The sequence below is a fragment of the Triticum dicoccoides genome, chromosome 5B (genome assembly GCF_002162155.2).
Source record: "Triticum dicoccoides isolate Atlit2015 ecotype Zavitan chromosome 5B, WEW_v2.0, whole genome shotgun sequence".
In the NCBI taxonomy this organism is placed as follows: domain Eukaryota; kingdom Viridiplantae; phylum Streptophyta; class Magnoliopsida; order Poales; family Poaceae; genus Triticum; species Triticum dicoccoides.
Window position 1 is genome coordinate 438,016,148 of NC_041389.1, and position 17,418 is coordinate 438,033,565.

At 44.2% G+C, this 17,418-nt stretch overlaps 1 protein-coding gene across 1 annotated transcript; it reads left to right on the plus strand.

Moving 5' to 3' along the window:
• Positions 1 to 15,080: 15,080 nt before the first annotated feature.
• LOC119310232 (wiskott-Aldrich syndrome protein homolog 1-like) lies at positions 15,081 to 17,188 on the plus strand. The gene has a single exon (XM_037586046.1). It carries the CDS (start codon positions 15,167 to 15,169, stop codon positions 16,793 to 16,795), a length of 1,629 nt encoding a protein of 542 aa, XP_037441943.1. The 5' UTR covers positions 15,081 to 15,166; the 3' UTR covers positions 16,796 to 17,188.
• The last annotated feature ends 230 nt before the right edge of the window (positions 17,189 to 17,418 follow it).

Genomic DNA, 17,418 nt, shown 5'->3' on the forward strand with positions numbered 1-17,418 from the left:
AGGTATTCAGGAATACCAAAATCTTCAGTCGAAGATATTCATTTTTAGAGGTCGACTTTCTCGGTAAATATCAAACTCCTCATAGACTTATAGACCTGTGTACACTCATAAACACATTACTCCCTTAACCTATAAGTCTTCAATACACCAAAATCAGTAAGGGGCACTAGATGCACTTACAGAGGGGAGGGGCGGCGGCGATCCCAGGCCGCTGCCGCGGTAGAAGGTCGGGAAGGGAGGGGCGGCGGCGATCTGTTGGTGGTGTGCAGAATAAGGCTGGTGTTATTAGAATAAGGTCTGAAGGGGTGTTATCATAATAGACGCACCCTATATATATATATATATATATATATATATATGACTAATCTTAGTTTCCAGATTGTATATAGTTCAACCTTTGGAGATTTTGGAATGAGTAGGAGATAAGATAAAACCCTAGTAAATTGTTGAACCACATATATTGACAAGTTTCACTGTTTTATGGGTCTAGCTCTTGTGATCGGCAAAAGCTAGTGATTGCCTAATCTCCTTCACAAAGATGCATGCTTAAATTGTCTCCTTCTCATTATGAACATGCATTATATTGATGATTGTTGGCTTTTGATATGCGCATTATACTTTTTTCGGGATGGACCAGTCCAACGAAAAACATACCTTAGGTGGTTATTATTTCAGATTTTCACCCTAAAAGAATGAAAAACCATCAAATATCTTATGCTTATATAGTCGGTATTTTTGCCAAAAAAGCTTGGGGTGGTCTCTAAAGTGTTCCTTGCACCAATAGTGGATATAGCCAACAACCAAGAAATTAGAATGATATTGAGCAAAGTCAACCCATGAGCTTCCGAAATTTTCTTTATTCCTATCATGCATGTAAGTAATGCAAAATGGTAGTATCCTAACTGGCAAGGAAACATCGGTGTCATATGGTTGCTGTTATTTGAGAATCATGCTATTTTTCAACATACAATTGACATTGTATATTTTTACTAAAAGTATTATGGGAAACATAATGAAAATGTTGGATTATTAAGAAACTTTACCCTTTAGAAATTAGTATGATGTTCACTGTGGGCGAGATCCCAAAACAATTGGAGGTACATAGTGTTGCTTTTTTTCAATTCTATTAATTTTAGACTTTGCAGTATTATTTGGTCATGTCAAATGCATTTGCTTTTCAACCTAGACCAAGTACCCCCATGCAACCTACACACAAAAGTACGAAACTACATCCACTAATATCAGAATATGTTATTATCTGAATTAAAAACAACTGCCAGATCATTGAGCTCACACCTATAGAAAGTGTAAGTACTAATTAAGAGCATCAAACATAATAAAGTGCAAAGAAAGGGCGACTCCTCGCGCTACCCACCTGTATTTTTTATAGTGCGGAAGAGGGAGAAAAAGGAAATAAAAATGCATTAGGAAAATCACTGCATGGGTGTGTCGGGAGAGAGAAAACTGTGTCTGGATAACACCTCCCCTAGATAGAAACTTCACCTTCACGCCCACATACAACCTCGCCTCTCCTCTGCATCTCACACCATGCCGCCGCTCTCCGCCGCCATTTACTTCAATTTCCTCCTCGTTACCGCTCCTCCTCACTACCATGCCATGGCTCCCCAAATCCAGAGCCTCGATGCCTCGCGACCTAGGGGTGTCCCAACAGTGTTGGATCCGACGATCATGGCTTACATGATGTCATCGCCGAGGCCTTCAACCGCCTCAATGCCGCAACCGAGAAGATCAGTGGGAAGGTGCTCAAGGCCACCAGCGTCCTCGCCAAGGCCTTCACCCTCACCAAGGACTTCCTCATCCACACCAAGAAGCACCTAGTATGGCGCTCTTTCCCATTGCCCTGATCTGCTATTTACGGTCGCACTTGGCGCTTAGATCTTTGGGTGTTTCCTTCGGTTCGTACATAGAAATGGCTAATCAAGCCGAGATTTTGGTGCTGCGAGTGGTGGCTTCCTTTCGGCAGTGTGGGGACTCGTGGAACAGGAGATTCAGAGTGCTAGGGGCTATGGCGATGGCACTGGGAGAGGCTGGGGAGGAGGAGGCAGTCCATGCGAAGGAGTGCCATGGTCACTGGCCGATAGGATGTCTCACTTGCTCCCAAGATGCTTATGGAATGGTGGTTTCAAGCAACCCTAAGATGCTTTTTGAGATTAGAGACCTCGAGAATAGGCATGAACTTTAAGAAATCTCACTTGAGACTGGCTACATCTGTTGCATATGGGCATTTATTCTAAGTTCAAGGATTGGGAGAGAAACATACTTTCTAGTGAGATGGTATGGGAGCCTTGTTTGAGTGACCAGTTGATCAAACTTTGTCATAGATTTCTTTCATTCTTTATTAAGTACATATGGCATTTCCCTTTAACCGTACCTTCACTTCTTTAGCAGATGTATGGTTCTATTGATCAAGATTTTTTTTCTAAGGTGTGAGATATTACACTCTTGTCTCTGCCGAGTTACTAGTTTACTCTTTTTCTACAAGTGGCCACCCTTGTGCCCAAAACTGGGACTTCAGCAAATAATCAAAGAGGCCGGAGCTATGTTGCTCACACACTTCAATTCATTACCTAATCTTAGGTAGAGCCCATGGGAAGTTTATGCTTGGTTTAGTGATAGGCATGCTTTAGGTTGTTATGACGTTTGCAACATTTTGATTATGTAAAGTGATAATGTAAGTCCCAGATATGTAGTGACTAGAGAATGCCAGTGAGTGACACCATACTAGAGCACTTGGATCCAAGCTATGTGGCTTCTACTTTTCGATGAAAAGGCGAAAATGAAGGATCATAATTTTTTCACGATGTCTTGTGATGCGTTCAGTACTTTAGTTAAATCATCATGTTTCAGAACTGAAATTTATTTGGTTTCATTGATCGAATCTGTAGAATATCTTTTCTGCTAATGTTTCCATTTGATTATTTCCTGTAATTTACAAACATGCCCTGCAAAAATGTCACTGTATAAGTTCAGCCCCAACTCCACACCAAAGTACTTGATGGCAACATGTTGTTTTGCTATTGAAGTACATCTCCAAGACACTAAAAGGGCGGAACACCTTATATGCGCTGACCATGTAGGCGATTGATCCCATGCTCTTAAATTGGTGTTTCTTTCTTTCTATTTGCAACAACCCACTTGAGGCAGTAGATGAATGGTGTGTTTAAATACATTTCTCTCGATGTATCAGTCTTCTATCTCCTATCAGTACTTCAGGAAACCATTTGTTTATCCATGGATTTTAGGCAAATATTTATGTGGATTTGGCTGCAACATGTGTCGTATGTTTCCTTTTATATATGCTCTAGGATACATTTACCGTTGTGTCATCCCTTTCTCTTTATGCGTTCGAAAAAGCTATAACAACTGAACAACATTTTTAGTTTCATGGCATGCCTTCCTATTTCTAAAGACGCCGACTATTCATGGCGTGCCTTTCTTACATGATCCAATTGAGGTACACCATGGAGTTTAGTATATTCTTAATAGTTTAAATTGGTGCTCCGACTCTTGTCTTCCCTTCTATTGTTGTGTAGTGATGTGCTTGCCCGTGTACTTGCTAAAACATTTTAGATAATTTGATTATGTAACTAATTTGTGTTCTCGTAGATTTATTATTATCCTGTGTAGCATTGATGCCGGTGTGCTGAATGAATTATATGCAAACTACTATGTGCCTTAATTATCTTTCATTGTTCCATATCTCTTCAGGTATGTTATTTTGTTCTAGTTTGGCCTACCCATCATTGTTACTGTGATTTCTAAGTTCCTTTGGTTCCACGAGTTCTGGGATGAGATTAAGTTTACTAATGTAAACTCCCCCTTGGTGTTTCCTCTCTACTCTTGCATTTTTTTTCTTATGGTCTGCAACTTTTGGGGATCCTTTATGTGCTCATATATTTATTGATCTTTTTTACAGACCGAGATGAGCATCCCAAAGGAAGTAGACTTACCCCCTTCAAAAAGGTCAGATCTGTTGGAAATATGTCCTAGAGGCAATAATAAAATGGTTATTATTATATTTCCTTGTTCATGATAATTGTCAATTGTTCATGCTATAATTGTATTAACTGGAAACCGTAATACATGTGTGAATACATAGACCACAACATGTCCCTAGTGAGCCTCTAGTTGACTAGCTCGTTGATCAATAGATGGTTATGGTTTCCTGACCATGGACATTGGATGTCATTGATAACGGGATCACATCATTAGGAGAATGATGTGATGGACAAGACCCAATCCTAAGCATAGCACAAGATCGTGTAGTTCGTTTGCTAAAAGCTTTTCTAATGTCAAGTATCATTTCCTTAGACCATGAGATTGTGCAACTCCCGGATACCGTAGGAATGCTTTGGGTGTGCCAAACATCACAACGTAATTGGGTGGCTATAAAGGTGCGCTACGGGTATCTCCGAAAGTGTCTGTTGGGTCAAATCGAGACTAGCATTTGTCACTCCGTGTGACGGAGAGGTATCTCTGGGCCCACTCGGTAGTGCATCATCATAATGAGCTCAATGTGACTAAGTTGTTAGTCACGAGATCATGCATTACGGAACGAGTAAAGCGACTTGCCAGTAACGAGATTGAACGAGGTATTGGGATACCAACGATCGAATCTCGGGCAAGTAACATACCGATTGACAAAGGGAATTGTATACGAGATTGCTTGAATCCTTGACATCGTGGCTCATCCGATGAGATCATCGTGGAACATGTGGGAGCCAACATGGGTATCCAGATCCCGCTGTTGGTTATTGGTCAGAGAGCTGTCTCAGTCATGTCTGTATGATTCCCGAACCCGTAGGGTCTACACACTTAAGGTTCGGTGGCGCTAGAGTTGTTATGGGAATTAGTGTGCAGTTACCGAATGTTGTTCAGAGTCCTGGATGAGATCTCGGATGTCACGAGGAGTTCTGGAATGGTCCGGAGGTAAATATTTATATATGGGAAGTCCTATTTTGGCCACCGGAAAATGTTCGGGATTTTTTGGTATTGTACCGGGAAGGTTCTAGAAGGTTCTGGAGTGGGGCCCACCTGCATGGGGGGACCCACATGAACGTGGGTAATGGGTGCAAGGCCCCACACCCCTGGTCAAGGCGCACCAAGATCCCCCCTTAGAAGGAATAAGATCATATCCCGAAAGGATAAGATCAAGATCCCTAAAAAGGGGGGATAACAATCGGTGGGGAAGGAAATGATGGGATTTCTTTCCTCCCACCTTTGCCAACGCCACAATGGACTTGGAGGGAAAGAAACCAGCCCCCTCCACCCCTATATATAGTGCGGAGGTGCATGGGAGCTTCACCCCTTGCCCCTGGCGCAGCCCTCCCCCTATCCAACTCCACCTCCTCCTCGGTAGTGCTTGGCGAAGCCCTGCCGGAGTACCACGCTGCTCCAACACCACCATTCCATCGTGCTGCTGCTGGAGTTGTCTTCCCCAACTTCTCCTTCTCTCCTTGCTGGATCAAGGCATGGGAGACGTCACCGGGCTGTACGTGTGTTGAATGCGCAGGAGCCGTTGTTCGGCGCTTAGATCAGAATCAACCGCAATCTGAATCGCTACGAGTACGACTCCTTCATCTGAGTTCTTTCTACGCTTCCGTATCGCGATCTTCAAGGGTATGAAGATGCACTCCCCTCTCTCTTGTTGCTAGTCTCTCCATAGATTGATCTTGGTGATGCGTAGAATATTTTGAATTATTGCTACGTTCCCCAACAGTGGCACCATGAGCTAGGTCTATGCGTAGTTTCTATGCACGAGTAGAACACAAGTTGTTGTGGGTGTCAATTTTGTCAATTTACTTGCCACTACTAGTCTTATCTTGATTTGGAGGCATCGTGGGATGAAGCGGCCCAGACCGACCTTACACGTACGCTTATGTGAGACAGGTTCCACCGACTGACATGCACTAGTTGCATAAGGTGGCTAGCGGGTGTCTGTCTCTCCCACTTTAGTCGGACCGGATTCGATGAGAAGGGTCCTTATGAAGGGTAAATAGCAATTGGAATATCATGTTGTGGTTTTGGCGTAGGTAAGAAACATTCTTGCTAGAAACCTATAGCAGCCACGTAAAAAACTTGCAACAACAATTAGAGGACGTCTAACTTGTTTTTGTAGCATATGCCATGTGATGTGATATGGCCAAAGGATGTGATGAATGAAATATATGTGATGTATGAGATTGATCATGTTCTTGTAATAGGAATCACGACTTGCATGTCGATGAGTATGACAACCGGCAGGAGCCATAGGAGTTGTCTTAATTTATTGTATGACCTGCGTGTCATTGAATAACGCCATGTAATTACTTTACTTTATTGCTAAACCGTTAGCCATAGTAGTAGAGGTAATAGTTGGCGAGACAACTTCATGAAGACACGATGATGGAGATCATGGTGTCATGCCGGTGACGATGATGATCATAGCGCCCCGAAGATGGAGATTAAAAGGAGCAAAATGATATTGGCCATATCATGTCACTATCTGATTGCATGAGATGTTTATCATGTTTTTGCATCTTATTTGCTTAGAATGACGGTAGCATAAATAAGATGATCCCTCATAAAATTTCAAGAAAGTGTTCCCCCTAACTGTGCACCGTTGCGAAGGTTCGTTGCTTCGAAGCACCACGTGATGATCGGGTGTGATAGATTCTAACGTTCGCATACAACAGGTGTAGGCCAGATTTACACATGCAAAACACTTAGGTTGACTTGACGAGCCTAGCATGTACAGACATGGCCTCGGAACACAAGAGACCGAAAGGTTGAACATGAGTCGTATAGTAGATGCGATCAACATGAAGATGTTCACCGATGATGACTAGTTCGTCTCACGTGATGATCGGACATGGCCTAGTTGACTCGGATCATGTATCACTTAGATGACTAGAGGGATGTCTATCTAAGTGGGAGTTCATTAAATAATCAGATGAACTTAATTATCATGAACATAGTCAAAAGGTCTTTGCAAATTATGTTGTAGCCTACTATTTAAGATATGTTCCTAGAGAAAATTTAGTTGAAAGTTGACGGTAGCAATTATGCGGACTAGGTCTGTATACTGAGGATTGTCTTCATTGCTGCACAGAAGGCTTATGTCCTTAATGCACCACTCGGTGTGCTGAACCTCAAGCGTCGTTTGTGGGTGTTGCGAACAACTGGCATACACGTTTTGATGACTACGTGATAGTTCAGTGCGTAATGTTAAATGATTTAGAATTGAGGCACCAAAGACATTTTTGAAACGTCGCAGAACATATGAGATGTTCCAAGAGCTGAAATTAGGATTTCAGGCTCGTGCCCACATCAAGAGGTATGAGACCTCCAACAAGTTTCTTAACCTGCAAACTAAGGGAGAAAAGCTCAATCGTTGAGCATGTGCTCAGATTGTCTGAGTACTACAATCACTTGAATCGAGTGGGAGTTAATCTTCCAGATGAGATAATGATTGTTCTCCATAGTCACTGCCACCAAGCTATTAGAGCTTCGTGATGAACTATAACATATCAGGGATAGACATGATGATCCTTGAGCAATTCGCGATGTTTGACACCGCGAAAGTAGAAATCGAGTAGGAGCATCAATTGTTGATGGTTAGTAAAACCACTAGTTTCAAGAAGGGCAAGGGCAAGAAGGGATACTTCATGAAACGGCAAATCAGTTGCTGCTCTAGTAAAGAAACCCAGGGTTGAACCCAAACCCGAGACTAAGTGCTTCTGTAATGAGGTAACGGTCACTGAAGCAGAACTACCCTAGATACTTGGTAGGTGAGAAGGCTGGCAAGGTTGACAGAAGTGTATTGGATATACATTGTATTAAATGTGTACTTTACTAGTACTCCTAGTAGCACCAGGGTATTAAGATACCGGTTCGGTTGCTAAGTGTTAGTAACTCGAAATAAAAGAGCTACGAAATAAACGAAGACTAGCTAAAGGTGAGATGGCGCTGTGTGTTGGGAGTGTTTCCAAGGTTGATGTGATCAAGCATCGCCTGCTCCCTCTACCATCGAGATTGGTGTTAAACCTAAATAATTGTTATTTGGTGTTTGTGTTGAACATAGACATGATTGGATTATGTTTATCGCAATACGGTTATTCATTTAAGGATAATAATGGTTACTCTGTTTATTTTAATAATACCTTCAACGGTCTTGCACCTAAAATGAATGGTTTATTGAATCTCAATCATAGTGATACACATGTTCATACCAAAAGATATAAGATAGTAATGATAGTACCACATACTTGTGGCACTGCCATTTGAGTCATACTGGTATAAAACGCATGAAGAAGCTCCATGTTGATGGATCTTTGGACTCACTCGTTTTGAAAAGATTGAGATATGCGAATCATGTCTATTGGTATATATGCATGAAGAAACTCCATACAGATGGATCGTTTGGACTCACTTGATTTTGAATCACTTGAGACATGCAAATCATACCACATGGGCAAGATGACTGAAAAGCCTCGTTTTTCAGTGAGATGAAACAAGAGAGCAACTTGTTGGAAGTAATACATTTGATGTGTGAAATCCAATGAGTGCCGAGGCACGCAGTGAATATCATTATGCTCTTACTTCACAGATGATTTGAGTAGATTCTAAGTATATTTACTTGATGAAACATGAGTCTAAATTATTGAAAGGTTCAAGCAATTTCAGATTGAAGTTGATCATCGCGGCAAGAGGATAAAATGTCTATGATATGATCATAGAGATGAATATCTGAGTTACGAGTTTGGTACACAATTAAGACCTTGTGGAAATTGTTTCATAACTAATACCGCCTGGAACACCATAGTGTGATGGTGTGTCCGAACATCATAAATGCACCCTATTGGATATGGTGCATACCATGATGTCTCTTATCGAATTACCACTATCGTTTATGGATTAGGAATTAGAGACAACCGCATTCACTTTAAATAGGGCACCGCTTAATTCCGTTGAGATGACACCGTATGAACTATGGTTTAGAGAAACCTAAGTTGTCATTTCTTAAAAATTTGTGGCTGTGACGCTTATGTGAAAAGTTTTGCCTGATGAGCTCGAACCCAAAGCGGATAAAATGCATCTTCATAGGACACCCAAAAACAGTTGAGTATACCTCAAAATTCAGATCTGGAAGCAAAAGCGATTATTTCTAGAAATGGGTCCTTTCTCGAGGAAAAGTTTCTCTTGAAAGAATTGAGTGGGAGGATGGTGGAGACTTGATGAGATTATTGAACCATCACTTCAACTAGTGTGTAGCAGGGCACAGAAAGTTGTTCCTATGGCGCCTACACCAACTGAAGTGGAAGCTGATGATAGTGATCATGAAACTTCAGATCAAGTCACTACCAAACCTTGTAGGTCGACAAGGATGCGTACTACTTCAGAGTGGTACGTAATCCTGTCTTAGAGGTCATGTTGCTAGATAACAATGAACCTACAAGCTATGGAGAAGCGATGGTGGGCCCAGATTTTGACGAATGGCTCGAGGCCATAAAATCTGAGAGAGGATCCATGTATGAAAACAAAGTATAGACTTTGGAAGAACTACTCGATGGTCGTAAGGCTGTTGAGTACAGATGGATTTTAAAAGGAAGACGGGCAATGATGGTAAGTGTCACCATTAAGAAAGCTCGAGTTGTCGCTAAGATGTTTTCCGACAAGTTCAAGGAGTTGACTTCGATGATACTTTCTCACTCGTAGCGATGTTAAGAGTCTATTGGAATTATATTAGTAGTTACTACATTATTTATGAAATCTTACAGATAGGATGTCATAACATTGTTTCCTCGACGATTTTCTTGAGGAAAGGTTGTATGTGATACAACCAGAAGGTTTTGTCAATACTGAAAGATGCTAACAAGCATGCAAAGCTCCAGTAATCCTTCTAAGGACTGGAGTAATCATCTCGGAGATGGAATATACGCTTTGATGAGATGATCAAAGATTTTGGGTTTATACAAAGTTTATGAGAAACTTGTATTTCCAAAGAAGGGAGTGGGAGCACTATAGAATTTCTAATGAGTATATGTTGTTAACATATTGTTGATCAGAAATGTTGTAGAATTTCTGGAAAGCATATAGGGTTATTTGAAAAGTGTTTTTCAATGGAAAACCTGGATTAAGCTACTTGAACATTGAGCATCAAGATCTATAAGGATAGATAAAAAAATTTTAATAGTACTTTCAAATGAATACATACCGTGACAAGATTTTGAAGGAGTTCAAAATAGATCAGCGAAGAAGGAGTTCTTGGCTGTGTTATAAGGTGTGAGTATTGAGTAAGACTCAAGACCTGACCACGGCAGAAGAGAGAGAAAGGACGAAGGTCGTCCCCTATGCTTTAGACGTAGGCTCTACAGTATGCTATGTTGTGTACCGCACCTGAAGTGTGCCTTACCATGAGTTAGTCAAGGGGTACAAGAGTGATCCAGGAATGGATCACATGACAGCGGTCAAACTTAACCTTAGTAACTAATGGACTAAGGAATTTTCTCGATTATGGAGGTGGTAAAAGAGTTCGTCGTAAAGGGTTACGTCGATGCAAACTTTGACACTAATCCGGATGACTCTGAGTAGTAAACCGGATTCATACAGTAGAGCAGTTATTTGGAATAGCTCCAAGTAGCGCCTGGTAGCTGCATCTACAAGATGACATAGATATTTGTAAAGCACACATAGATCTGAAAGGTTCAGACCCGTTGACTAATAACCTCTCTCACAAGCGAGATATGATCAAAACCAATGGGTGTTGGATTCATTACAATCACATAGTGATGTGAACTAGACTATTGACTCTAGTGCAAGTGGTATACTATTGGAAATATGCCCTAAAGGCAATAATAAAATGGTTATTATTGTATTTCCTTGTTCATGATAATTTTCTATTGTTCATGCTATAATTGTATTAACTGGAAACCGTAATACATGTGTGAATACATAGACCACAACATGTCCCTAGTGAGCCTCTAGTTGACTAGCTCGTTGATCAATAGATGGCTATGGTTTCCTGACCATGGACATTGGATGTCATTGATAACAGGATCACATCATTAGGAAAATGATGTGATGGACAAGACCCAATCCTAAGCATAGCACAAGATCGTGTAGTTCGTTTGCTAAAAGCTTTTCTAATGTCAAGTATCATTTCCTTAGACCATGAGATTGTGCAACTCCCGGATACCATAGGAATGCTTTGGGTGTGCCAAACGTCACAACGTAACTGTGTGGATATAAAGGTGCACTACGGGTATCTCCGAAAGTGTCTGTTGGGTTGGCACGAATCGAGACTGGGATTTGTCACTCCATGTGACGGAGACGTATCTTTGGGCCCACTCGGTAATGCATCATCATAATGAGCTCAATGTGACTAAGTAGTTAGTCACGAGATCATGCATTACGGAATGATTAAAGTGACTTGCCGGTAACGAGATTGAACAAGGTATTGGGATACCGACGATCGAATCCCGGGCAAGTAACGTACCGATTGACAAAGGGAATTGTATACGGGATTGCTTGAATCCTTGACATTGTGGTTCATCCGATGAGATCATCGTGGAACATGTGCGAGCCAACATGGGTATCCAGATCCATTGTTGGTTATTGACCAGAGAGCTGTCTCGGTCATGTCTGCATGATTCCCGAACCCGTAGGGTCTATACACTTAAGGTTCGGTGACGCTAGAGTTGTTATGGGAATTAGTGTGCAGTTACCGAATGTTGTTCGGAGTCCTGGATGAGATCCGGACGTCACGAGGAGTTCCGGAATGGTCCGGACGTAAATATTTATATATGGAAAGTCCTATTTTGGCCACCGGAAAATGTTCGGGATTTTTCGGTATTGTACCGGGAAGGTTCTAGAAGGTTCTGGAGTGGGGCCCACCTGCATGGGGGGACCCACATGAACGTGGGTAGTGGGGGCAAGGCCCCACACCCCTGTTCAAGGCGCACCAAGATCCCCCCTTAGAAGGAATAAGATCATATCCCAAAAGGATAAGATCAAGATCCCTAAAAAGGGGGGATAACAATCGGTGGAGAAGGAAATGATGGGATTTCTTTCCTCCCACCTTTGCCAACGCCCCAATGGACTTGGAGGGCAAGAAACCAGCCCCCTCCATCCCTATATATAGTTGGGAGGCGCATGGGAGCTTCACCCCTTGCCCCTGGCGCAGCCCTCCCCCCATGCAACTCCACCTCCTCCTCAGTAGTGCTTGGCGAAGCCCTGCCAGAGTACCACACTTCTTCAACACCACCACGCCGTCGTGCTGCTGCTGGAGTTGTCTTCCCCAACCTCTCCTTCTCTCCTTGCTGGTTCAAGGCATGGGAGACGTCACCGGGCTGTACGTGTGTTGAACGCGGAGGCGCCGTTGTTCGACGCTTAGATCGGAATCAACCGCGATCTGAATCGCTACGGGTACGACTCCTTCATCCGCGTTCTTGCTACGCTTTCGTATCGCGATCTTCAAGGGCATGAAGATGCACTCCCCTCTCTCTCGTTGCTAGTCTCTCCATAGATTGATCTTGGTGATGCGTAGAATATTTTGGATTATTGCTACGTTCCCCAACAATATCTTCCAAATTTCACTTATATGACAATGGTGCAATGTTTGCATATTGTTTCAGATTTGGTTCTGGATAGTTATAGGTACACCCATTTATTACTTGTTGCAATTCCAGTATATAGTAAGGAGTCTATTGTTGGTTTTAATTTGAGTCTCCATACCATAAGTAGCCAATTTAAATAAGGGATTACTTGCATAGCAGCACATTCTTTCATAGTACCATGAACATGCTTGCGGGTTTTTCTTCAGCATAGGATGTTGTGATATACAATAGCATCACGCTAGATGGATCTAAAAAATGAAATTCCAATCCTTACATCTCTGAGAATTTTTATTTACTTTGTTATGCAGAAACCTCCATCAATGGACAATGTGTAGGATTTTCTTTAAGCATGTAAGTAATACTATTGCAAACGCAACTGCTATGATTGAAGTAAGGAGGCTGGGCTACTTTAATCATATAAAGAGTGTTTTCGACAGTCTCCCGCCCTTGAAGGAAGGAGGAATGCCTAATCATATGAAGATTGCTGTTTACAGTCTCGCGGCCTTGGCTTGGGTTGCATTCTCCAAAAAGGATTATGGTTAGTGAAATTGCTTTGTTGGTTTTGATTTTTTTTAGTCTCGTCAAAGTTATACGAGTTTCTCTCATGATTTCCTTCTATTCTTCCTCTCTGTAAGGCATGAGTTTCCCAACAACACATGTTTGAGAGAGTTGGTACTGTTCAAGGACATGAGAAGCCTCTCGTACTCATCGCTGGGGTCCACTGCCATATGTCTGAGCCTAGAGCGGCAGCCGATCTTCAGTCCACACAAGGCCGCTGCCAGCCCGCTCTTCCAATTCCTCATCGAGCCTAGGACCCATAAGAAGGACGACAATAAAGGGTAGCACCATGCCACCGCCACTAATGGCGAGCTCGTTAGCCTCGTCGGGTCATTTAGGTTCCTGCTCACAGCGAGGTGGCTACAGCGGCGGTTGCCCCGGTTGGTGAAGTGACATGGGAGGACCCAATTGCTACTGATGTGATGAACACAAACACGCAAGAGCAGGTGAGAGTACTCTACATTCGCTATGAATCATTGCTAATTATCTGTCATACTACTTTTGTTCTAGGTTTGTTTCCACTCGTTTTGATACCAAAAAAAGAGAGGAGTGGAAAGTTTAGAGTAGGTAGAGTATATAACTAGAGATGATGCAATCATATCTGTGTTAGACAATACCAGTAGTTCATGTTATTGAATTCATCCTCCATCCAATTGCTCCAAAAGTTCAAACTGATGGAGAGAGACAGGCAATATATTTCAACACTTCCGCTCACGTTTAGGCTATTTTACTCCTTAGACGTGCGATCGATATAGGCCGCAGAATTATTTTCTTAATACTGCGTTAGCAGGGTCTTGAACTCATGACCTCTTGGCTCAGATACCATATTGAATTCATACTCAGCCAGTTGCTTCAAAAGTTCGAACTGACAAAGAGAGGCGGGAAATATATTTCAACACATGTAACTAATAAGAATTTGTTCTCTAAATGTGTTGGTTTTGCACAACTATGTTTTAGTGTTCCCGTTAGGAAGTTGCATGTACCAGTACTTTCATGTTCTTGTACCTTGAGTAACACCACGTGGTACAAACAGTAAAGTGGAAAGGCCGCGTACCTACCTGGCACCACGGAGATTCCTCTCCAGCGGCATTCCATGTGCGCGCCCCAACCAGTAGTAAGTTACTATTAGGTTGAAGTACGGTTAGTTCACATCGATATCATAGGTTATTGTAGTTGGAAGCACAAATTTTGTATGAGAAAAGTTTGTAAAAGCCTTTCAACATGTGATCTAATTTTAAAAATCTTGATGCAAGAAATACAACGATAAAAAGGGTTTGTAATTTAGACTCACGGTTCATGAGATATTTTAGTTTTAAAAACAAATCCAGAAAAGAGTACACATACTAATTTGATATCCCTCATGCGTGAACGTGAAACTCTCTGATGCCGAAAAGTGATGCCCATGTGCTCCATCATTTGTAATCAACAAAGAATTTATGAACCAACTTGTTGTTGGATGGTTAGGAGGACAGTGATATCTTCAGTCTATCAGAGTTCAAGTCTTAAACTTGACAATGGTGCTCGCATTTTTTTGGATTTATTTCATACTTCGGCGACGTGCGTTCAGTGAGAGAAGGCGTTCCCGTCGACTACGAAGGCGTCTGCGGCGACTTCATTAATCTCAAGATGATGTACCAGCTCAGTCTCTAAGAGATGCTTATAGGGTAGGGTGTGCATGCAAGTGTTCGTTGGGGGTGAAAGTATGTCTTTTTAGGGATGAACGTATGTGCGTATGTATGATCTCGTCCGTACAGTGTTTTAAAAAAGAAATCACCCGAGAATTTTGAGCAATGAGCAAAATTCGGATTCTTATTGGGCCGTCCAAGGCCCATGAAAAGCCGTTGGTTTATGTCGGAATCGTCCATGTTAAACATCGCTATTATCGGCACGCACACCCAGCTGATCCATCCCCAATTCGACCATCAGAGAAAAAAAAGATCCATCCCCAATTCGAGCTCCACCTCCACCGAACCCTCCTCCTCCACCCAACAATGGATCCGGCCGCCGCCGCCGCACGGCGGCAGGCGGACAAGTGGATGAGCGTGGCCGAGAAGCTCCTCATGGCGAAGGACCTCGAGGGCTGCAAGGAATTCTCCTCCCAGGCCATCGCCGCCGACCCCCGTACCCCGGGCGCCGAGGATCTCTACGCCGCCGCCGACGTCCTCCTCGCGTCCCAGCGCCGCCGCTTACCCAACGGCAAGCCCGATCCATACGCTGTTCTCGGCCTCGACCCTGCCATGCCCGCATCGCGCCTCCCGGACGTCGTCCATTCCAAGTTCCGCCGGCTCTCCCTCCTCCTCAACCGGTCCCACCCCGACCGCCCCTGCTCGGTGTACGTCGCCGAGGCTGCCCGCCTCGTCGCCGATGCCTGGGCCTTCCTCTCCAACGCCGGACTTAAGTCCGCCCTCGACGCCGAACTCGATGCAGCCGCTGCACCTCGCCCACCGATGCAACAGCCGGCGGTGGAGAGGAGGCCGCACCCGTCGCCGCCTCCACAGCAGAGCCCGGTATGGGCAGCTCCCCAGCCACGGCCACATCCACAGCGGATCCCGGTACGGCCAGCTCCCCAGCCAACGCCGCCTCTACAGCCGAGTTCGCTGCGAGCAGCTACCCAGACACCGCCGCCTCCACAGTCGAGTTCGCTGCGAGCAGCTACCCAGACACCGCCGCCTCCACAGCCGAGTTCACTGCGAGCAGCTACCCAGACGCCGCCGCCTCCACAGCCGAGCCGGCTGCAACCAGCTACCCAGCCACAGCCGTCTCCACAGCCGAGCCCACTGCAAGCAGCTACCAAGCCACCGCCGTCTCCACAGCCAAGTCCGTTGCAAGCAGCTACCAAGCCACCGCCGTCTCCACAGCCAAGTCCGCTGCAACCAGCTACCCAGCCACCGCCGCCTCCACAACCTAGTCCGCTGCAAGCAGCTTCCCAGCCACCCGCCAGAGCAGCGACTCCGCCGGTGGAGTCTGGCACATTGCCTGCGTCGACGTTCTGGACATTGTGCAAGGGGTGCTCCCATATTCACCAGTATGATCGCCTCTACGAGGCGCGCAAACTGAAGTGCTCCAGCTGCCACCAGCCATTTGTAGCTGAGGCAATGGCGGAGCCGCCGCCCATTGTGCCGGGCACTGACATGTATTACTGTACCTGGGGCTTCTTCCCCATTGGGTTCCCCGGATGCCCTGGCTACGTGGATCTGGTCAATTCCCAGCCACAGGGGTCAGGTCAGCTGAATGTGCCATGGCTTGGAGCCAATGGTAGGGTTGCTGCTGAGAATGGGACTCCCATTACCATAGGTGCTGCAAGGGAGGAGCCAGTGGCATCTGAACCTTCGCCGGAACCTTTAATGCGCACGAGAGTGGAGGTGCCACTGGTACCGGAACCTGCGCCAGAACCTTTAATGCGCATGAGAGTGGGGGTGCCAGCCATGCCGGAACCTGTGATGCCCACAAGAGTGGAGGTTCCAGCCGCGCCGGAACCTGTGATGCCCACGAGAGTGGAGGTGCCTGCCGCGCCGGAGCCTGTACAGCCCACGAGAGTGAAGTCAGTGAAAGTGGGAGCAAAGAAGCGTGGTCGACCCAAAGGCAGCAAGAACAAGAAGAATTTGCGAGTTGTGACTTGATAGCGATGAAGATGATTGGCATGGCATGATCATAGGTCAGACCGGGTTAGTTCAGCTATTAATTTCATCCTGTTGTCGTCGACTGAAGCATTTGCTCTGTTGGTTGGGTACTACTCATTTGCTGCTGACAGAGTGACAGTATCTACATGAGAAGCATGGCTACTTTAGTGATGGAATAAGTTATTTGTTTATCGGGTAGTCTTTTCTTAGTTGATGAGTTGTGTGACCGTTCTTGCCATTTATGCTTTAGATGATGTAGCTGTTGTATGCTGTCCAATTTCATGACTCTCCTTGAGCTAGCTTTGTGAATCTGAGATTCCTGGGGATTGCTCTTTGTTAACTGAGCAATGTACATTCAGATAATGTGCTGCAATAATCGGACAGTTGATTTTATGTGTTTCTTCTCCAGTTTAGTTTGTGCAAGCTGTGTTGTCCTTTTGACTTTTATTAGAAGCTACTTTTGGTCTCGTTCCTCACATGGTGTGCCTGGTGAGGGCCAATGTTTAGACATGGTACCTACTTACCTAGATCCACATCAGAGGTCGGCTTGAATACTTTCAGAGGTCAAATGAGCAAGTTATGTGAGACTGCAAGTGGTTCATCTTTGAAGTATTCATGTTATT

Excerpts from the sequence above, each read along its gene's own strand:
- LOC119310232 (XM_037586046.1), top strand. The coding sequence starts at position 15,167 with ATGGATCCGGCCGCCGCCGCCGCACGGCGGCAGGCGGACAAGTGGATG.